Source organism: Xenia sp. Carnegie-2017, unplaced genomic scaffold (genome assembly GCF_021976095.1).
Source record: "Xenia sp. Carnegie-2017 unplaced genomic scaffold, XeniaSp_v1 HiC_scaffold_47, whole genome shotgun sequence".
In the NCBI taxonomy this organism is placed as follows: Eukaryota; Metazoa; Cnidaria; class Anthozoa; order Malacalcyonacea; family Xeniidae; genus Xenia; species Xenia sp. Carnegie-2017.
This window is the reverse complement of record NW_025813512.1, coordinates 1758-24998: the sequence shown is the minus strand read 5'-3', so window position 1 is coordinate 24998 and position 23241 is coordinate 1758. Positions and strand designations below refer to the sequence as shown.

Below are 23241 nucleotides of genomic sequence, written 5' to 3'. Positions count from 1 at the left end.
ATAAATGCTTTTCAAACAACATTATTATTCTAAAATCATTACTTAATAGAAATTTGTACAACATTATTCCAAAATAGGTGGCAGGAGCCTACTTTGAAATACTTTACCACAAAATTCGTTTTCTAAGTCAGAGAGCGAGGGAACTCTCTGACTTAGTAAGAATACGCCGAATTCAACAGAGTATATATGCTCTCTCAAAATCCAAGATTTCTTAAAATCTAAAAGATAGCCAAAGAACAAATTAGCGACACAATAAAACAAACACATAAACCTGAAAAAGACTGAAGTCACTAAGCTACAAGTCAGTGAAACAAATAAAAAAAATTTTATACCTCATCTTGTTTTTCATCTTGTTCTCCATCAGCATGCTTCCCGTCTCTCCGTCAGCATCCTCTTCGTCGCTCCATCAGCATCCTCTTCGTCGCTCCATCAGCATCCTCTTCGTCGCTCCATCAGCATCCTCTTCGTTGCTTCATCAGCATCCACCTCGTAACGCCATCAGCATCCTCCTCGTAGCACCATCAGCATCCTCCTCGTAGCACCATCAGCATCCTCCTCGTAGGGCCATCAGCATCCTCCTCGTAGCGCCATCAGCATCCTCCTCGTAGCGCCATCAGCATCCTCCTCGTAGGACCATCAGCATCCTCCTCGCAGGACCATCAGCATCCTCCTCGCAGGACCATCAGCATCCTCCTCGCAGGACCATCAGCATCCTCCTCGCAGGACCATCAGCATCCTCCTCGCAGGACCATCAGCATCCTCTTCGTAGCACCATCAGCATCCTCCTCGTAGCTCCGTCAGCATCTTCCTCGTCTCTCCGTCAGCATCCTCTTCTTTTCATCAGCCTCCTCCTCATCTAAACGAAAAATCTAAAACAAGTTAAGATTAGGACAGGAAAAATAATAACGTACTCCTCTATCTTCTTCTTGATCTTCATCTCTTGTACCTAAAAAGACTGAAGAAGAAGTTATTTGTTTGATGGAAACAAACAATTGTAAGCACCCACCACTGCCAGGGTTCGCGTTCTTTCACTGTCCGTACGCTCGACATGTCTATAAAATGCAACAACAATATCATGGCAAGTGATTATGGAGATCGTGCTTTCGCATTGTAATAGTTTTATCATGCTAAAACATTGATATCCATGACTGTACATGATTGAACATGTATGTTAAGTGAACAACTCTTTGAAGATTATAAGACTCGCGGAAAGCTTATCGTTTGAACCGTGCATTGTGTTATAACACCCCTCAATGTTATAACACATGCAGTGTTCTGTAACATTGTCAAACGATTTATTACATGCGATATAATTCAAAAATACCTAGATAAAAACAAGATAATTAACGAATGTCTCATGCAATATATTCTCTGCTCGCTCAACTCTTTTCGATTTCATCCAAAAGGTTGTTTAATTATTTCGGTAAGGCACTAAGGTTTATAAAAGATTTTGCAACACTCTGCCCGCATGTTGCAATATCAAATGAATTCTTAATTACCTCAATTATATATTACAGAATATACAATTCTGTAATATATAATTGAGGTAATTGATTTAAATTCCTCGTCTCTTCATGTGCATCCTTCTCGTTTCTTCATGTGCATCCTTCTCGTCTCTTCATGCATCCTCGTCTTTCCATCTGCATCTTCCTTGTCTTTCCATCTGCATCCTCCTCCTCCATCTGCATCCTCTCTTCCATCTGCCCCTTCTCTCCATCTGATCCTCTTTCGTCTCCCGCCCATCCATTTGATCCATCCATTTCCATCCTTCCTGAATTCGATCGCCATTTCCGATCCCCGACCCTGAATCTTTTCGCCGATGATTCTCCGCCATTTTTCTGATTTCCGATTCTCGCGATCCGATCGATTCGCGATTATCTGATCGATCTTCGATCTGCATCCTCTCTGTTGCATCCTCCTCGTCTTTCATCTGCATCCTTCGTCTTCATCTGCATCCTTCATTCATCTGCATCCTCCTCGTCCCATCTGCATCCTCTTGTCTCTTCATCTGCATCCTCCTCGTCTCTTCATCTGCATCCTCCTCGTCTTTCCATCTGCATCCTCCTTGTCTCTCCATCTGCATCCTCCTTGTATCTTCATCTGCATCCTCCTCATCTTAACGAAACATCTAAAATCAGGATAACATACTTCTCTATCTTCTTCTTGATCATCGTCTCTAGTGCCTAAAATAGACTGAAGAAGTTATTTGTTTGATGGAAGCAAACAATTGTAAGCACATACCACTGTTAGGGTTCGTGTTTTCATTGTCCGTAAGCCCGACATGTCCACATAAATGCAACAAAAATTGTTGAATGAAAATCATAGCAAGTGATTATGGAGATCGTGCTTTCACATTGTTATAGTTCTATCATGCTAAAACATCGATATCCATGACTGTACATGATTGAACATGTATGTTAAGTGAACAACTCTTTGAAGATTATAACACTCGCGGAAAGCTTATCGTTTGAACCTTGCATTGTGCTGTAACACCCCTCAATGTTACAACACATGCAGTGTTCTGTAACATTGTCAAACGATTTATTACATGCGATATAATTCAAAAATACCTAGATAAAAACAAGATAATTAACGAATGTCTCATGCAATATATTCTCTACTCAAATCTTGTCGATTTCATCCAAAAGGTTGTTTGATTATTACGGTAAGGCACTAAGGTTAATAAAAGACTATCGAGTTTAAAGATTTTGCAACATTCTGCCCGCATGTTGCAATATCAAATGACTTACTTCAATTATATATTAATATACAAATATTCTATGATATATAATCGAGATAATTCACTTGAATTCCTCGTCTCTTCATCTGCATCCTCGTCGTCTCTTCATCGGTATCCTCTCCTCTTCATCTGCATCCTCTCTCCATCTGCATCCTCCTCGTCTCTTCATCTGCATACTCCTCTCTCCATCTGCATCCTCCTCTCATCGGTATCCTCCTCTCATCTGCATCCTTCTCCTCCCTTCATTGGCATCTTCGTCTCTTCATCTGCATCCTCCTCGTTTCTGCATTAGCATCCTCCTCATCTAAACGAAGTACCTAAAAATCAAGTTGCGATTATGACAGGAAAAAAGTAACATACTTCTCTATATCCTTCTTGATCCTCCTTGTCCGTTCTTGATCCTCCTTGTCCATTCATTTTCATCCTCCTCGTCCCTTCATCTGCATCCTCCTTTTCTCTTTATCTGCATCCTCGTCTCTTCATCTGCATCCTCCTTTTCTCTTCATCTGCATCCTCGTCTCTTCATCTGCATCCTTCTTGTCTCTCCGTCAGCATCCTCCTCTACTTTTCATCAGCCTCCTCCTCATCTAAACGAAAATCTAAAACAAGTTAAGATAAGGACAGGAAAAATAATAACGTACTCCTCTATCTTCTTCCTGATCTTCATCTCTTGTACCTAAAAAAAGACTGAAGAAGGAGTTATTTGTTTAATGGAAACAAACAATTGTTTAGCACATACCACTGCCAGAGTTCGCGTTCTTTCACTGTCCGTACGCTCGACACTGTACATGACTGAACATGTATGTTAAGTGAACAACTCTTTGAAGATTATAAGACTCGCGGAAAGCTTATCGTTTGAACCGTGCATTGTGCTGTAACACCCTCAATGTTATAACACATGCAGTGTTCTGTAACATTGTCAAACGATTTATTACATGCGATATAATTCAAAATACCTAGATAAAAACAAGATAATTAACGAATGTACGAAGGTACGAAGGTACGAAGGTTTATAAAACATCATCGCATTTGAAGATTCAGCAACATTTTGCCCCATGTTGCAATATCTTGTATACTCTATAATATATATTTGAGGTAATTCATTTGAACGTTTCTCAAGTGAATTACCCACTTTATCTCACCTACTATAACATCACTTGATGCTACAGTAGTTCCTCTCAGGAGCAGGGACGGATTAACCAAAGGAAGCTGTCTAGAAGCCTCCACAAACAAGGGCCTTCACATTATTCAAAGGAAGAATAAACATAGTTGCTTCAAAGACGAAGGAAAAGCATTTAGTTTATTTGTTGGATCAATTTCAGCTGATGAAGAACAGACCACGTATGACAACGAATCACAGTAAACTCAGCCATTTTGCTCTGATGAGCATTGAGGACAATATTCTAACAGAAATAAACTTGGAAGAACTTATCAAAGACTGCCAGAATAAAATCGCAATAACTACTTTATCTCAAGTAGCAGCATTCACTCGTCGTATGCAACCGCTTTACACGCTATATTCGAAGTTTATACTTTTATCAAATGCTTTACGAAATTTGAAAGTAAATTTTACTGTTGAAAATGAGCAGCACATTGCGTTTAGAGTAAGGGAAAGGGATCTTTACTACGTATTTTGCTGCTCAGAGCCTCCACACATCTTAATCCGGCCCTGCTCGGGAGACATAAAATATTATATCCTTTTGTCACAAAGACAAAGGATTGAACTTGCTATTTCTAACAATGGCCAGTTGTTAGAAATAGGCAAAATGCAAAATCATCACACTTATGTGAATGATAACGATGAATGCAAAAATGAAAATATTTTCTGGACATGTATTGAAGAGGTCCAATAATTGATGTCAAGAATAGTGGGAAACTTTTGGCAGTTTCGTTCGTGTTCTCACTTCAATATGTAACTGAAACTTGACGGCATTTTTGTGCTCCAAGATCGAAACATAGAAATACTAAGAAACCAAAGAAATCGATCATTCCTTCGAACAAATAGGACTCATAACGATGCTTTGAATATGCTGTAACGAGAATTCACATCACAATTGGGTTATACATTTTAATTCATCGATCTCAAACTTACATCTTTATGTCATCGACGATTTTTCTGTATTTAACCTGCCGCTTTCAAACATGGCTAAAATATCTCAACCGTGTCATGTCTTCAGTTGCTCGTCCTTTCCAACAATTAGTCGCATTTCTTGAAGGCTGTCTTCGACTTCCAACAGACTTTCACCTTTCCCAGACGAACAGCTCGGTCAAATAGGGTTATCGAAGTGAAAGACCCTACTTTTTCTTCTGATAACTTTCATATATCACATGAATTAATTATTAATTCATTCGTCAATTTTGTTCAAACCATGATAAAAAGGGATTAAATTCATTGATTGCATGAAAATATATGCAGGGCAAAGACAAAAGGAATTAAGCCTGGTTATAAGTTAACTAACGACATTGGTTAGTAAAAGAAAGCAAAGCCTTTTCCCCAGAGGTTTGGAGAAAACAAAAGAATACTTCTTTTGTTTCCTCAATGAAGAGTTTGCGAAATCAATGATTGTAAGGTTATGACGGCAGACAGAGCATGTCGTGTTGTGGTAAATTTTATCTAGTATGAACAAAAAATTATCTCACCCAAAACCGCAATTCAATGCACCATAGCTAGGAGAGTTATCATTTTTCTCCCACCTGACCACCTTTATTCAACTTGTTACGTCAACAAATAAATTAGAAGGCATATCAAAAGCTTGTAATTTATTCACGTGGGAATCACCCACATGTTATAGAAAAGCTTTTGTCGTGCTCAATACTTATTATGAACATTGGAGCCCTGCTTATTGCAATAATATGACTTGCCATTGTAAAATGTAATGTAATAATTTAACGAGAGAATTTTATTGACAGAACTAAATGGTAGCAAGTGATTCATTTTAGCAATCCTAATAGGATGGGACAAAGGGAAAGAATGAGAGGTAAGTTCGTTTTCAAATAATTATCTTTAGCGATGTAACGATAGCAGGACTTTCAAATGCGGTAAATGTTTTGTGGGAAAAGCGCGATTGTTTCTTTTCCGTGGTTGTAATCCTTAAAATTACATTATTAACAGTAAAACTGAACAAATTGAAAGTTATCTTTTTCCTCTTATATTCCTTGTTCAACGAGTTCATTTCCTTGATCAAACCATGATGAAAATTTTTCCAATCACATTTACATTAAAGTTTTTTAAACTTCAAGATTTCCCCACATTCATTTAGCTTAAATCCCGCATGATAAACGAATGATATCTCTAATCAAAGATGATCACGCAGTCTCCGATTTTTTTAGGAATGAAAATAGGTTTTAAGTTAATTGGTTTATGTTTGGCGTAAGGTGAAGCCGGTGATCCAACAATTAACACGTGATTACCCTTTAACCATAATCTCCACATGCTTTTATGAAATCCTCGAGCATCTAAGTCCCAGATTCGTAAACATCTCGCTATATTATTCCATGTTGTCCAGTCGTTAGCATGTTTCATTTCAATATAAAATATATATGTTTTATCAGATGTTTCTGGAACAAAGTCTTTCTCGTTCTTGCAAGGATTTTACTGTGATCCAACGGCTCTGCCAACCTGTAAAAAACAGTAGATAGACATCTCTAACAATCAAATGACATAAGTTTATACTATCTATACATTTATAGTGCTGCGTGATGTCATTGTGGCGTGATGTCATTGCAGCGTGAGGTCATTGTAGCGTGATGTCATTGCAGCGTGATGTGCTTGTAGTGTGATGTCATTGTAGCATGACGTCACTGTTGCGTGATGTCATAGCGTAAACAAAATCATTTGTAGTAATAAAATTCTCACCAGCCTAAACCAGGCATTGTTTCTACACGATATAACATTGCAGGATCATTACACGTGTGATCATAACCCCAAAATAGAAATACTTGTTTTGCAATTAAATCATTAATCACATAAATTAGTTTTTCAATGGATGTACCATTTCTAAGGTAAATTTCCTAAATTTCACTTTGTGATGTGCAAGGAAGGAAGCTCGATAAAGACAAACATAATGTAACCAATGAAAACTACAATAAGATAACAGATTCTTGTACGGAGATTTCCATTTTCCATTATAATGTGAAAAATATTTGAGATTTATTTAATTTACATTCTGCACTCTCCAGAGATAAACTGGACTCGACAAAAAGCAAAAGAATCAGAGACGTTCAAAACCACGTTAATAAAGTTGAAAACGAATTAAAATTTTGTTGTGTAGCAAACACAAGCCAACAATAGAGTAAAAGACTAAAAGATGAAAAGAATGTTGTTAGCTTTCGTTTATAACAAACCTGATCATTCCACGCCGATATACAGTACAGACTTTCATCTGTATCCATTAAAGGCAAAATTGATTAAAATAACTAAATATGTCCACAGATACGTCTAAATCTTCTTCCAAAATAATCATATACCCAGCATTGGGATAAGCATTAAACGTCTCTGTCAATGTTCGCTTGTAATGCTGGGAGGAAGAGAAAATACATTTAAAAAGTAATAAAAGGAACGAAAAAATTTTGATTACATCGTGTAAACACTCTCAAAGAAAAAGCCTTACCAACCTGTGATATTCTAGCGTTCTTACTGCTAATAGGAATATGCTGTACGACTTTTACATCATATAGCCTTGCCACAGCAGCTGGTTCTTCAAAGAATCCATCAATAAATACAGTAAATAACTCCTTCTTTGCTCCATGAGCTGACAACATTGACCGTAAGCCACGATAAAGATAATGTGGCCTGTTACTAGCAATCACAGCAACAGGAATGTCTTGAACTTTTCTAACTTCAACGGTGTTGTTTTAATTTCAATTGGAGCAGGATTATTACCTACAACATTTAAGAACATATTCTGTCAGTTCTTCATATCGTTCTAACATTAGCTGCAATAACAGTGATATCCTTATTTCTACAATTTTTCCATGGAGTATTCTCAGAATATTTTCTCGAAGTTTTAATGCACAATGTGAATGGCAAAATTACTGAACACATCGCTGTACGTTCAATTAAATAAGAAATCTAATCCTACATGGATGTAACGAAAAGATACTTACAACTGCATACACTTCCATAGCCTTCAAACTTATCACAAAACATTCTTCTTCGCTTTGATTCTTCACTGTCATCCCAAGCACATTGAGATTGTTTAGCAGGAACAAGAGGAACTGTAGCACGAGCAGTGACAGGCTCACCCCAGTTCGATATGTCTGCTGCGTGATGATGTTTCTCTGAGTATTTCTGGCCACGTTTTGTGACGATAAATGACCAGCTATCCCGCCATTTTAGTTCATCGGCATAAACACTACCAAGACTTTTGAGCAAAAGCAATATCGGCGATCATGTAAAGACACAGTTCTCCACGTAAAAGGATTCTTTAAGAAACTCTTACAAGTGTCAAGGAAACATTAACTTGTAGCATTATTTTTCCATCTGTTAAAATGTGACTTCAATACGATCGGAAATATACGTACTCGACTTAATGGTCATTGTTTGCACTCCATTTCTCTTCCATTTGACTTGGTGCAAGCAAAATGGTAGTTCAGTATAATGAGCAAATTTGCGCAAATTTAAGGGAGACTGGCAACCGGCAAATACTTCATTGCTATCTTACAATTGGTTCATTTGAATTTTTGTTTTATTGTGATTGGTTTGACGGATTTCGACTGATAGCCAACTGAACTAACATAGTCAAGCTCACTGTCTGAATTGAATGTTTGATCGTTTCATAGCAATTTTATAAGCATGATAGAAACTAAACTACAATCAGATGGATTTTATGGAAATCTTTACAAATTCATATATTGACATGAATGAAGCTGTCCAAACTGTGAATTTTTCAAGAGGGTGAAAAATTTATGGATAAATTGTAAATGCTTGGCGAAGACGATCTCGCGAGCGACATTTCAGTCATTGATGTTCAAAAGAAAGCCAACATTGTTTTGAGTTTTATCAGCAGAAATTTACATCCAAAATCGTAAGTAAAGGACAAGTGAAGTGTATGCATGAATGTAATATATCAAAGTCAATTTATGCGAGTATGTGATGCGATTTATGTCAATATGGCATATGGTAAGCAGATTGATGCTTCTAAAATTGTTGTTGCCGAAGGAGTTTTAGCTATAATTTCTTTAGTGCTTGGGGAATCGTGGCCGTTATATGGCAGCAAAATCCTACATTCCTGCAAATATATTTCAATGGACAAAAAATCTGTAGCCATAAGGCGCCATACTATTATTTACTTTATCATAAGCAAATGTTTGGGGCTTTTCAGTTTATGATCATTGATCATTCAATCATTGGACAGTTATACTACATATTGTTTAAGATTTGAGAAAACTAACATTGATTACATGAGAAGCTGTTTACTATAACCTGTGATTTTGAGTCTTCTGATCCATGAAGCTTTTATTTTGACAATTTGACTGGAATGGTATTAAACCTGAGTATTTCACATACATGAAATGTTGTCCCATGTCACATATTGTCCCTTTTCAAACTGAACACCTCATGTAGAGATGTAAAGGTGTGTTAATCTATGGCTCATACCATAAAATCCAAAGTTTGCCATAAAATCCAAAGGGCTATTGATGTATGAAAAGCATTTTTTATAGAGTAAAAATGTCTTCCTATGTATGCAGATAAACCTTGAAATTTGGCAAAACAGCAAAGTATTTTCATGATCACTATGTAATTTTTCTGATGATCATTATAATTTCTAAACTAAATTATTTCAGATCAAACGAGCTTTGATCATATCAAAAGATATTTATCATAACCAGTAAGCATGACACATGAACCAAATATAACATTCATGTAATTATATAATTAAAGACATGTTGGTTACATTCTGTTTGTATTTGCAAATACAATGCTACTAGTGATTGCTATATAGCACACCTTGCATATACTTACAGAAGATAATAGTCTAGTGAAATGCCTAATAAACATTTATGACATTAAGCTGTCTTAACTGCAAATTTTACTCTGATAATTTTGCTTAATCTTTGGCAGAAAAATTTTGAGTTTTTCTCAAAAAGTGAATTTGCTGACACTGATGTGGAGATGGGTAAAGGGTTACAATAAACTTGCATGGTTTGAAGTCTGAGCTTTTCTATATCTATGAACTGTCACTTGTAGTACCAAATTTCTAACTTAACTCGTTACATAGAGGTTTGAATGGGGGTCTCTAGGGGGGTCTATGCCTGACAACTTGGTAGAAATTTTTAAAGACTGTATCTGTTTTTGAATAGCATTATTGTGAAATAAATTTTATGTTCCTAGACATGCTAATGAGCCATATATTTGGCATGATAATGAGCCTAAATATTTGGCAAAACATTCAAGTATTGTTCACTTCATTTTTTTTTTGAAAAAAAAGTAAGCAAAATGTGTTGTATTTACGCAAAACCGATGCCCACAAAATACATTTTGTATTGCTCTAAAACGCTGAAAATGGCATTTTCAAGGTTCTGAAATTCAAAATTTCTCAGGGGAGAATGCCTCAGACCACCCCAGGTGCGGATCGCCCCCGACGTTTTATGACTGATGTTTGAAAAATCCTAGATCCGCCACTGTCCAAACGCAGTTTGAAAGAGATTTGACTGGTCTCCAATCCATGTGGGCTTGGTAGCTGAACAGGTTGAGCGGCGGACTAGTATCCTGAAGGTGCGAGTTCAAAGTTCGTCCAAGTCACATGTTTTTCATGTGCATATTAAAACCGTGTTAGGATTAATATATTATATGTATTCTCTGATGATGGCTTTGGAATAAAGGCGAAACACGGTGCCATCCAGTAAACTACTTTTGTGGCGAGAATCTCTCGTCCATACGCAGTTTTAAGAGATTTCACCCGTGTTCAATCCCTGTGGGCTTGGTAGCTCAACAAGTAGAGCGGCAGACTAGTATCCTGAAGGTGCGAGTTCAAATCTCGTCCAAGTCACATGTTTTTCATGTGCATATTAAAACTGTGTTAGGATTAATATATTACATGTATTCTCTGATGATGGCTTTGGAATAAAGTCGAAACACGGTGCCATCCAGTAAACTACTATATAGTGGCGAGAATCTCTCGTCCATACGCAGTTTTAAGAAATTTGACTCGTCTCCAATCCCTGTGGGCTTGGTAGCTCAACAGGTAGAGCGGCACACCAGTATCCGAAGGTGCGAGTTCAAATCTCGTCCAAGTCACATGTTTTCATGTGCATATTAAATTACTTTAAATTACTAGAAATTACTTTAAGTAACCTTTTGTGATTTTGATTGTATTGATATATGAATTGGGCAAAATGCAAATAATCATCAAAACACTTATGCTTCCAATGGTGTTTATAATTCATTTGTAGTTTTAATACTTCTACCTTTCTTTTTCACTTTGTTTTGTTTTTCCTATATTTGCAATAAAAGTGCACTATAATTTGAATGATTAACACAGTTTTCACCTCAATAATAAATTTCATAAGCAGTTGGTAGTGCATTTTGTTCTCTGAGTATCCACATCTGGTGTTTTGTTCATATAAGAATGATGAAGTGCAAGTAGATATGTCATAGCAAGGCAATAAAACCAAATGAATTACATACCTATACTGTACTTTTATGCTAGAAGCTTAAAAGCTTTTTAGAAATTAGAATATTATTGTATTGTATTACCTCTATATCATCAATCTCATGATAAGAAATAAGAAGCAAAAAATTTGGAGAAAAGCTTTGAAAAGTGAAAACTTTTCTTTAAATAAGCAGCAATAATCCATATGATAAATCTCCATCCTGTACTCTAATAGGTAAATAAGCTCAAATTTTTCTTAAAGAAATATAAGAAATATATAAGAAATATACAGTACAGTAACTTTAAAAGTTTCATCACTGAATCTTTAATGCTTCAGTGTAGTGCATTAGATATTAGTAACATTCAAACAACACTCAACTAAAATATTTTGGTAAAGATATGACATGATTTAAACATTAAGTTGCATAAAACCCAATGGCTTATACAGTTTGAAGCTTCACATCTGCATCGAGTCATCATCAATCTCAGTACAAATGTTTACATTGACACAAACTTTATGGCCTTCCCATTTTATATGTTTGTGAATTGACAATTCATTAAGCATCAAAACACACACAACCTTGCCATCTTTCTTTGGATCATGAACTTTAACTTCAAAGCATTCAAGGCATCCTTAGTGAATCCATTGTCTCCATCCATAGAATTTGACCACGATCAAATTAAATAACTCTGGATAGGGCAGACAATAAATCAATTATCTTTACAGCATTATCATTTTTTAAGACTCTGCCTGGTCAATAATATCTTCCAGTCATCTTTACTCCTTGATCTTCCCTGCATGTTGTCAGCAAATAGAACATAACAAGCTCTGCTCCAAATCATGGGTACCATTGGGGCTGATCATTTCTTTTTGATACTTACTCACAGAGCAAAATGTGTGCAGGGTCTTTTTTGCTTTAGGGAAACTATTTTGCAAATAAATGGGTAAATTTACGATTTCATGCATTAACAAATGACAGAAAAGTATGCAGAATTTTATAAACAAAAACAGGAAAACATCAGTATATTTGGCGTTCAAGTCAGTCTTAAAAAATACGATCTTTAATATGTATTTTATGGCTTTTCAAGTGCATGTATAATTGCTTTTCAATCGTTGACGGACTAACAAAACAAACAACTACCTCACCTGTGAGAAGCGATATGCTCCTTTTTGTGGAAACTACGACATCCAACAATTGAACGATTGAAGTGTTGGCATTATAAAAGAAATGCCAAAAAAGAATCGTCACAGAATATGGAACTAACGTTATCCATATTCTGTGATATCGTGTTTGTTTTTGAAAAATTCTTTATAATTTACTATAGACACCAGGGGGAGGTCGAGAATATTATTTTTCTGCAAAGCGATCATTTCAGCGGAAATACGTCCTTTGGCCGCCATTTTTTTGGCATCCTCGCCCCAGTAAAGTTAGCCGCTCTAGTTATTATAGAACTCAATGGTCATTTCTAGATATCAATTTTCTTATTCGTCAACGTTCAATCAATAATAAAAAAATATTTATTGTAAATTTTATTATAGCAAATGAACGTGACGCCAAGAGTTTGTAAATCATATGCAAATTTTCGTCGTGGTATAGTGAACTATCTATCTCGACCTTATTTAAACCTGAACATTTTTACGAAGATGGTTCGAAGTTCTCTGCAATCTCTCACCAGTTTAAAGAAGCAAAAGACAAAGTAGGATCTTTAACACAAGATCCAGGGAATGAATTGAAGTTAAAGATGTACGCCCTTTTTAAGCAGGTATTTTACGATTCATAAAGATATTGTATCCGGTTTTTACATAAAGCTTGAACATTAGTTGTTGTATCTCCTAACTACAAACTCTTCAATTAAATGGTGACTTTAAATTTTTAAGCACAATGTGCATCATTGCATTTGAATCACATTTTTGCAAAGGCACAGTGAATTTTTTTCAATTATAACTGTTCACAGTCCCACCATACAATACAATCAAAGTTAAAAATAAGACGAACACAAATAACAATATACATTTCCAGGGTTCTTTAGGCAAATGTAATACACCAAAGCCTGGGACTTTGGACTTTGTTGGAAAGGCAAAATGGAATGCATGGAACGATTTGGGTGATTTATCACAGGTGAATATTTAGTTTAAGAAAGGCTGCACTTATCTTATAATGAACATTCAATATGTATCTAGTTTCAAACATCACCAAAGGACTGTATCTTTCAACAATTTTATTGAACACTCTCACAAGTCTTACTAAAATCTATCGTCATCAAATTATTTACAGTAAAAAAAGTTGTTTTGTGCAAAGTTGACAGCACACCGTTAATTAAGAACTGAGTGTGTGGGTCTTCTGGAAATTATGAGTACCTATCGGAACATACAGCTAAAATATCTGCATGTAAATCTGTGCTTTTCAATGGTTTTAATATACATAGTTTCTCTCCAAGCCATGCAATCTGAATTATATCCCCCTATTTGTATTTACGAAGAATTCCTTAACATTTAGGAGAGTAAAATCTTGTACTTAACATTCTTAGTATTGGTGATGCAGGAAAAAAATGCAAATGTACCATTGATTCTCTATCAAATACCTATGTACTTTTGAAAAAAACTTCTATTGCATGTAATGAATACTTTTAAATTGAACTTTTCTTTTAGGTAGATGCACAAAACAGTATATAGCACTTGTGGAATCTTTACTAGGTGATTTTGAATTTTGCTGTGTATTATAAACACAAAGCTTTTCTGCAAAATATTCTGTATGAACATCATTTCCTGTTGTGTACATGTCCTTCTCAACATTGAACTATAGAACAGATTTTTTGACTAACAATGTTTTTAACATTACAGGAGTAAGTTTGTTATATGTCTACAGTTTTTTTTTGTTTTTTTTAAACCTGTCTTAGTTAACTTTAATCGCGATTTTGATTAAAAAAAAGAAAAAATTAAAATTTAATTAAAATTATAAACTACAACATACAAATATAAATGTCAAAAACTAAATCAAAGATAACTAACATCAATGTTTAAAATATCCATGATAAAGGGACAGTCAAGTGTAAAGACAACTTTCCCAATAACCTAGGTCAATATTTAAAGTATGTTCGCGAGTTGAGGCAGATTGACTTCCTCGTATCGCAGTAATTGCTGACCTAATCAGTGCGAAAGACAGTTTACAACGCATCCACGCTAGCCTGATGCCATATTGCAGCTTTCTCTTTTGTGCCAGCAGATCAGCTAGCCGCTTATAAGCAATTGCCGTCTCTTTCCCCATACCACCTGATGTTGAAAAAACCAGTGGTGTAAAAGCAGCATATTCAATCTCTCTTACTCGATCACCATATTCCCTTTATATGACTACAGTTATTAAAGTTAAATATTGTTGAAAAGGTTTGACATGCAAGTGAAACACCTTAGTCATTCATTAAGGAGATGAAACATCTTTGAACTCAATCTCTTACACTTTTGGGCTGTTTAGTCCAAAACAGTTATTGCAAATTTATTCAATATTTCTTAAATGTAACTTCAGGACAAAAATCCAAGACCAACAGCCAACCCAACAAAGACATTAATACATCAAATGAGTTTGAAAATATTCTTGTCTCTACTGATGGCGGTTTGAGGACAATCACAATGAACAGGCCTGATAAATACAATGCTTTGACCCCAAAGGTTTGTTGTTAACTACTAGAAAATCATGCTCCAACAATAGACCACCTCTTCTAACCATAACCAGCCATTTATTCAATGGTTTATCTCTAACAATTACCAGTCATACCCATTCAATAGACTACCTCTTCTAACCATGACCAGCCATTTATTCAAAGGTTTATCAAGATTTTCTTCGACATTTCCACCAGCTGCTGGTTCAGTTCATTAAAAGTTCCGTTTATTCAAAACCTTTTGAAATATGCAACAAAGGACAAATACTCTGCAACAAGGGGCCGCATCTCTCAAGAAGCCGCAAGTCTCTCATCAATTTTCATTCAATTGCTTCAAGATAGTACAATCATTGCGATTATTTAAGCCTCAATAAATAGATTTATGGAGTAATAATATGTACTTTAAAAGAAGAAATTCTCGTTGTAGTTTTGTCAACGCCACAAACGAAGAATAATGTTTACGAAGCTGAAAGCCACATGTTGTATGTACTTTGCTCATTATCACTTATTTATTAGCGGAAAGCTAAGCTGTTATGAATAGCGCAACTTACAAGATGCTTTATAATAACGAGAAAAATATAAATTTTGGAACTGAAACTGAATGTGATCTTGAGAAACGTGTGAAGATGTTTATAGATAGTCACAAAGATTTCATGCGGTTTTCATGGCTTAAGAACATAATCTAAAACCGCTTGCTGTTCGCACACCTTTTACCTTTTTTTTAATAGAATGTTGAGCAGTAAAAGAAAATTTATGGTTTACTGATTGAGAAAGAAGATCTGTAAGGCTACTAATAACTTGAGATTTCTCTTGCATAAAAAGGAATGAACAACTATAATTTTAAAGGTATAGTTTTTCACAGACGGTTTTTTTATTGTGAAATATTCTGTCTAATGCGAAAAGTTGTCCATCTACAACAAAATTCGCGGTAAAAGAGATTAACCACATATCAATGCTTTATAAAAAGTCAACTTGGGAGATTAGAGAAAGCTGTTAAGGCGTGGCACGGATCGAAAATTTTAAATTTTTTTTATGAATTTAAACTAGTGTAATGTGTATGAATGAATTTGATTGGTTTTGCAATAAAATTTAAATTGACGTTGCATAATTTATTATTCGGTTTTCCTTTCAATATGCTTTTGAATATTGAGCGTCAATTTTTTACATATGTAAAAACCATGCTTTCTCTAGTAATTATATGCTGGCTAGGGGCTTGTTGCATTGAAGGTTACGATTCCGTTCTCGTAAAGTGTGTCGTGAAAAGCGACACACGGCTTTGGCTGAAAAACGTGAAAAGTATATTTTGAATGTGAGATATATTGACGTCGGACATTTCTCGCTTTGCTTCCTTTGCAACATTACTCCTTTTACATTTAGGCAAGGTCAAAATTCGTTCGTTGAAATTTGATGAAGAAGCCATTATCAATGAAATTGAAAGCGATGTGGTAAGTTTATGTTCTGTTTCTATGTCTTTAGATGATTCTTGGCTCGATGTTTTTCTTCAATCATATTTAGCAGATATAATCACTAACAACTTGATTTTCACGTTTGCTAGCGTCAGGAATACGTCTAAAGAGATATTGTGATAAAAGTCATCTCTTAAAAATCTATTGTATTTAATGATTGGTACTTAGGTGTGTGAAATGTAATCTTTGGAGTTATGTGCATAAACTATAGTTTTTGAGTGTGAGGTGCATGAAATATAGTGTTTGCCAGCTAATTGTGTGAATTATAGTGTTTATGAGTTAGATGCAGGAAGTATAGTGTTAGTGAGTTAGGGGGATTCATTATAATATATGTGATTTAGTGGCATAGACTATAACAGTCAGGAGTTATGTTCATGAACTCTAGTCTTATGGTGTTAAGTGCAGGAACTATAGTCTTTGGGAGTCAATGTAATATAATATGAAAGAAATGCACGAGATTTCATGACAAATTAAATTTGCTGATGCATTGTAACTTTGCATATCATTATTTCATATTTTCTCACATTGTAGATCCCACATGGATGGAGTTGTGAAAGTCCCTTTACCACCTCTCTCATTCACTTCAATTACTCTTACTAGTTTTTCATTGCTCATGTGTCATGGTGATTCATGGCCAAGAATGTTTATTTGTAGTTTGGATTCTTTGTGGATGTCAGTTGTTTGTTCATATAATGATGATGGGCCCCATTATTATATGAGCCCACCTGAAGGTGGTCAACTGATACTCACAGAAGATCTACTCTGCACTAAATATTCTTTATGTGATGATATAACTGGGGTATTGAAGTGGTCCCTTTCCCTTTGCTCGAAGTTGCGTATATAAAGGAATGAAGTAGCTACAAAAGACATTAAATTGTTTTCTTTTCTTAAACCTAGAGGATGTGTTATGGTTTTAGGTGTTAACTGTGACATTGGAAAGTAATTAAAACTACGAATAGCTTTATCTAAGTTCCCCAAAATGGTTTACTACCTATCCCTACCCCCCCTGTCTTTAAAAAAGGTGTTTCGTGACACATTATTTTTTTATGAAAGCACCGAGATGCTTCACAAAAATTTTCATTTTGTCTTACGGTGAATTTCCTTTAAATCAGGCAATGTCTGTTGTTCTATGCAACACGAAACTCGACTGTGACATGGCAAAGGAACGCGGAATTGTTGCAGAATTTATCTTTCAAAAAGTTTCTATGCAGGTTTGTGTGTCTATTTTTACGAGGAAGAGGAATTGTGGGCACTATTAGAAAGCAGAAGGAGAGGAGGTTGGCGGAGCTTAGAAAATAGATGGAGAGCGACTAGACACGGGACCTTTGAAAATGCAATAAATTTCTATTGTTATTCATGGACGTTCGCGTCGCAGATGATGAAAACATTTACAGTTTCGAATTTTTAAAAAATCCATATCAGCAAATAGTAAGGCAGCATATTTAATATTGTAGTGCCTGCGAGACAGAAAGAAGTTGATGGTCAGCGGTAATATACAAGAACTTGAGGATAAAAATCACGAGGAATGCGATTTGTTTCATAAGTACATCAGCAACGATGATATTGTGGATGGCATCGTAAGAAGATGGTGGACGAGCTTACAGGAATGACTTACCATCCAGGTATACCTGCGATCAGACGTATGGCGCGTGCTAATATTTATTGTACAAATAGGATATTGTGTCACAATGATCCGTTTGTAACCTTTCGCAACGGAATTTGTAGCGTTGTTGGTGTAAATCATTCGTAACTTGAGTTGAATAACAAATCATATTCGTTCATTTAACCACGATTTTAAAATCTTTACTTTGAGGAAAAATTGCGTTTTGAATCAAGTTCCAAAACATAGCAAAAAATTTTGCTGGAAAATTTCGAACACTCGTTCTGTATCGTCGAAGTCATTGAGACTTCAGTGTTTACTGCTGGCGTAACGGATTTCTTAGTCGCAATAACCTTATTTTCTTGCGCATTTGTTGAAAAATGATGCAGTTGTTTAAAAATAAGTGTGATTAATTAACATATTGTCACGTGACATCAAGTAGATATTTGCGCAGGTGCTTTTGTACGCTTAACACTTTGTGGTAAATGGTTTTTATCATACTGAATAAAATACACTGAAAGAAAATACGTCGAAGATTTCATAAACAGGAATTAACTTTATGTTTCAAATATATTTTGATTTGCGTTGTAAAAGTCATCACTGCTTGCGCGCATTCCTCCGAAAGCCATCTTTGAGCAAGCAGTTCGCATTCTTTATTATTCACATCGTGAAGTTTCTCCAGCTCAGCTGAGCGACATAATTTCTTGGACAATGAAAGCGACTGCAATGGAGAGAAGCATTCTATGGTTAAATGCAACCAAGCAATAACTGTAAAGTCCACATTTGTGCTACCTTCGTCGGCAACGCAGCCATGTATTTCATTCTGTTGTTAATTTCTTTTTTAATGGTGTTCTATGGTTTTCATTGGAAAATGTATTCAAATGCATTAATTATAGCCTTTTGATGAAAATTTGGAACTATGATAAAATTTATTTTCAAGGGGGTAGAATCCTTATTTTTGTAAAAGTTCTTTTTGATACGGAAAATGTCTTCAAATGCATGAATTACAATTCATGAAAATATGAAACTATGATAAAACTCATTTTCAGGGGGGTGGACTCGATTTTTTTAAAAAAAATCTTTTTCTGTGGAAAATGTGTTAAAATGCATGAATTATAGTCTTTTGACGAGAATATGGAAATATGATAAAATTCATTTTCAGGGGGGATGGACTCGATTTTTTTTAAAAGTTCTTTTTGATGTGGAAAATGTGTTCAAATGCATGAATTATAGTCTTTTGATGAAAATATCATAAAATTCATTTTCAGGGGGGGTGGAGTAGATTTTTTTGTAAAAGTTCTTTTTGATGTAGAATATGTGTTCAAATGCATTAATTATAGTCATTTACGAAAATATGGAAATATGATAAAATTCACTTTCAGGGGGGGTGGAATCCTTATTTTTGTAAAAGTTCTTTTTGTTTTGGAAATGTATGAATTATAGTTTTTGATGAAAATATAAAAATATGTTAAAATTCATTTTCAGAGGGGGTGGACTCAATTTTTTGTAAAGAATCTTTTTGACGTGGAAAATGTGTTAAAATGCATGAATTATAGTTTTTAGATGAAAATATGAAACTATGATAAAACTCATTTTCAGGAGGGTGGACTCGGGTTTTTTTAAAAAAATCTTTTTGTGTGGAAAATGGGTTAAAATGCATGAATTATAGTCTTTTGATTAAAACATGGAAACATGATAAAATTCACTTTCAGGGGGTGGAATCCCTATTTTTGTAAAACTTCTTTTTGATATGCAAAATGTATTCAAATGCATGAATTGTAGTCTTTCTGAAAATATAAAAATATGATAAAATTCATTTTCAGGGGGGGTGGAGTAGATTTCCTTATAAAAAATCTTTCTGATGTGGAAAATGTGTTAAAATTCATGAAATATAGTCTTTTGGTGAAAATATGAAACTATGATATATCTCTTTTTCAGGGGGGATGGACACGATTTTTTTTGTAAAAGTTCTTTTAGTTTTGGAAAATGTATGAATTATAGTCTTTTGATGAAAATATAAAAATATGTTAAAATTCATTTTCAGGGGTGTGGACTCGATTTTTTGTAAAAAATCTTTTTGACGTGGAAAATGTGTTAAAATGCATGAATTATAGTCTTTTAATGAAAACATGGAAATATGAGTCCATGAAAAATGCATGAAAAATCAATTCCATCCCACCCTGAAAATGAATTTTATTATTTTTATATTTTCATCAAGATTATAATTTATGCATTTGAACACATTTTCCACGAAAAAAAGAACTTTTACAAAAATAGGAATTCCTGCCCCCTTGAAAATGAATCACATTTCCATATTTTCATCAAAAGACTATAATTAGTGCATTTAAACACATTTTCTACATCAAAAAGAACTTTTACAAAAAAATGGAGTTCATCCCCCTTAAAATGAATTTCGTCATACTTCCATATTTTCATCAAAAGACTATAATTCATACATTTTAACACATTTTCCAACTCAAAAAGACTTTTACAAGAAAATCGAGTCCACCCCCCTTAAAATGAATTTTACCTATTTTTATATTTTGATCAAAAGACTATAACTCATACATTTAAACACGTTTTCCACAAGAAAAAGAACTTTTACAAAAATAGGAATACCTATCCCCTTGAAAAGTGAATCCAGCCCCCTGAAAACGAATTTTAAAATAAACCATATTTTCACAAAAAGACCATAATTCATGCATTGGAACACATTTTCCAGAACAAAAAGAATTTTTCAAAAAAAGACAGTCGACCCCCCTATAAATCAATTTTATCATATTTTCATATTTTTACAAAAAGACCATAATTCATGAATTTGAACACATTTTCCACAACAAAAAGAACTATCAAAAAAATTGAGTCACCCCTGAAAATAATTTTGTCCTGAATCCATATTTTAAAAAAGACCATAATTCATGAATTTAACACATTTTCCAGGACAAAAAGAACTATTACAAAAAGATAGTCAACCCCCTTAAAATGAATTTTATCATATTTTCATATTTTCAAAAGAGCAACATTCATGAACTTCAACACATTTTCCACAGCAAAAGAATTTTACAAAAAATTGAGTCCACTCTTAAAATGAATTTTATCATATTTTTATATTTTACAAAAGAGCATCATTAATGCATTTGAACACATTTTCCACATCAAAAGAACTTTTACAAAAAGAATCCACCCCCTTGAAAATGAATTTTATCATATTTCCATATTTTCACAAAAGACTATAATTCATGCATTTAAACACATTTTCCACAACAAAAGAACTTTTACAAAAAATTGAGTCCACCCCTAAAAATGAATTTTATCATATTTTCATATTTTACAAAAGACTATAATTCATGCATTTGAACACATTTTCCACAACAAAAGAACTATTACAAAAAATAGAATTCCTCCCCTGAAAATGAATTTTATCATATTTCCATATTTTTCAAAAGACCATAATTCATGCATTTGAACACATTTTCCACAACAAAAGAACTTTACAAAAATTGAGTCCACCCCCAAAATGAATTTTATCATTTTATATTTTCAAAAGACTATAATTCATGAATTTAAACACATTTTCCACAAAAAAGAACTATTACAAAAATAGAATTCCTCCCCTGAAAATGAATTTTATCATATTTTCATATTTTCAAAAGAAAATTCATGCATTTGAACACATTTTCAAAACACATTTTCACAAAAAGACTTTTACAAAAATTGAGTCCACCCCCTGAAAATGAATTTTATCATATTTTCATATTTTACAAAAGACCATAATTCATGCATTTGAACACATTTTCCACAACAAAAGAACTATTACAAAAATAATTCACCCTCCTGAAAATGAATTTTATCATATTTCCATATTTTCAAAAGACCATAATTCATGCATTTGAACACATTTTCCACACAAAAGAACTTTACAAAAAATCAAACCTCCCTGAAAATGAATTTTATCATATTTTCATATTTTCAAAAAGACTATAATTCATGCATTTGAACACATTTTCCACAACAAAAGAACTATTACAAAAAATGAGTCACCCCTCCCTGAAAATGAATTTTATCATATTTTATATTTTAAAAAGAGCATAATTCATGAATTTAAACACATTTTCCAGAACAAAAAGAACTATTACAAAAAAAGATAGTCAACCCTCCCCTGAAAATGAATTTTATCATATTTTCATATTTTTACAAAAGAGCATCATTCATGAATTTGAACACATTTTCCACAACAAAAGAACTATTACAAAAAGAGTCACTCCCTTGAAAATGAATTTTATCATATTTTCATATTTTTACCAAAAGAGCATTCATGAATTTGAACACATTTTCCACAACAAAAGAACTATTACAAAAAATGAGTCACCCCCTGAAAATGAATTTTATCATAATCCATTTTTTCACAAAAAGACCATAATTCATGCATTGGAACACATTTTCCACAACAAAAGAACTTTACAAAAAAGAGTCAACCCCCCTGAAAATGAATTTTATCATATTTTCATATTTTACAAAAAGAGCATATTCATGAATTTGAACACATTTTCCACAACAAAAGAACTATAAAAAAAATTGAGTCACCCCTCCTGAAAATAAATTTTATCATGAATCCATATTTTCAAAAAGACCATAATTCATGCATTTGAACACATTTTCCACAACAAAAGAACTATTACAAAAATAGTCAACCCTCCCTGAAAATGAATTTTATCATATTTTCATATTTTCAAAAAAGAGCATAATTCATGAATTTGAACACATTTTCCACAACAAAAGAACTATTACAAAAAAGATAGTCAACTCTCCCTGAAAATGAATTTTATCATATTTTCATATTTTTACAAAAGCATCATTCATGAATTTGAACACATTTTCCACAACAAAAGAACTATTACAAAAAAGTCAACCACCCCCTGAAAATGAATTTTATCATATTTTCATATTTTTACAAAAGAGCAAATTCATGAATTTGAACACATTTTCCACAACAAAAGAACTATTACAAAAAAGTGAGTCAACCCCCTGAAAATGAATTTTATCATATTTTCATATTTTTACAAAAGACCATAATTCATGAATTTGAACACATTTTCCACAACAAAAAGAACTATTAAAAAAATTGAGTCACCCCTCCTGAAAATGAATTTTATCATAATCATATTTTCAAAAAAAGACCTAATTCAT

General features: G+C 33.9%; 1 protein-coding gene and 1 long non-coding RNA gene across 13 annotated transcripts; one reads left to right on the top strand and one right to left on the bottom strand.

Annotated features, from left to right (window-relative positions):
- Window positions 1-757: 757 nt before the first annotated feature.
- Window positions 758-7568, bottom strand: LOC124456396. 3 transcript variants are annotated; one of them, XR_006952244.1, is made up of 6 exons: window positions 7355-7568; window positions 7085-7257; window positions 4833-6359; window positions 1007-1052; window positions 912-946; window positions 758-869 (listed from the first exon to the last, which is right to left on the bottom strand). It is a non-coding gene; the product is annotated as an uncharacterized LOC124456396 (long non-coding RNA). The 3 variants fall into 3 exon arrangements; XR_006952245.1 differs by having other exon boundaries at window positions 758-856; XR_006952246.1 differs by lacking the exons at window positions 758-869; window positions 912-946; window positions 1007-1052 and adding an exon at window positions 4554-4770.
- A 5183-nt stretch (window positions 7569-12751) lies between these two features.
- On the top strand, window positions 12752-18240 carry LOC124456417. 10 transcript variants are annotated; one of them, XR_006952272.1, is made up of 9 exons: window positions 12752-13098; window positions 13356-13454; window positions 13985-14029; window positions 14856-14998; window positions 15416-15470; window positions 15717-15834; window positions 16366-16433; window positions 17567-17665; window positions 17909-18240. XR_006952272.1 is itself a non-coding variant. In XM_047006866.1 (9 exons), the coding sequence occupies exons 5-9, from the start codon at window positions 15237-15239 to the stop codon at window positions 18062-18064; spliced, it is 468 nt and encodes a 155-aa protein (XP_046862822.1). In that variant the 5' UTR covers window positions 12766-13098; window positions 13356-13454; window positions 13985-14029; window positions 14856-14998; window positions 15187-15236; the 3' UTR covers window positions 18065-18240. The 10 variants fall into 10 exon arrangements, 4 of the variants coding, with proteins under 4 accessions (XP_046862823.1, XP_046862822.1, XP_046862821.1 ...); XR_006952268.1 differs by adding an exon at window positions 16180-16297 and having other exon boundaries at window positions 14856-15470; XM_047006866.1 differs by lacking the exon at window positions 15717-15834 and adding an exon at window positions 15187-15326 and having other exon boundaries at window positions 12766-13098.
- Window positions 18241-23241: the final 5001 nt, after the last annotated feature.

Excerpts from the sequence above, each read along its gene's own strand:
- LOC124456417 (XM_047006864.1), top strand. The coding sequence starts at position 15,237 with ATGCAACAAAGGACAAATACTCTGCAACAAGGGGCCGCATCTCTCAAG. Across the intron at positions 15,327-15,415 it reads TTTCATTCAATTGCTTCAAG|TTTTGTCAACGCCACAAACG; the intron begins ATAGTACAATCA and ends TTCTCGTTGTAG. Across the intron at positions 15,471-16,365 it reads GAAGCTGAAAGCCACATGTT|GCAAGGTCAAAATTCGTTCG; the intron begins GTATGTACTTTG and ends TTTTACATTTAG.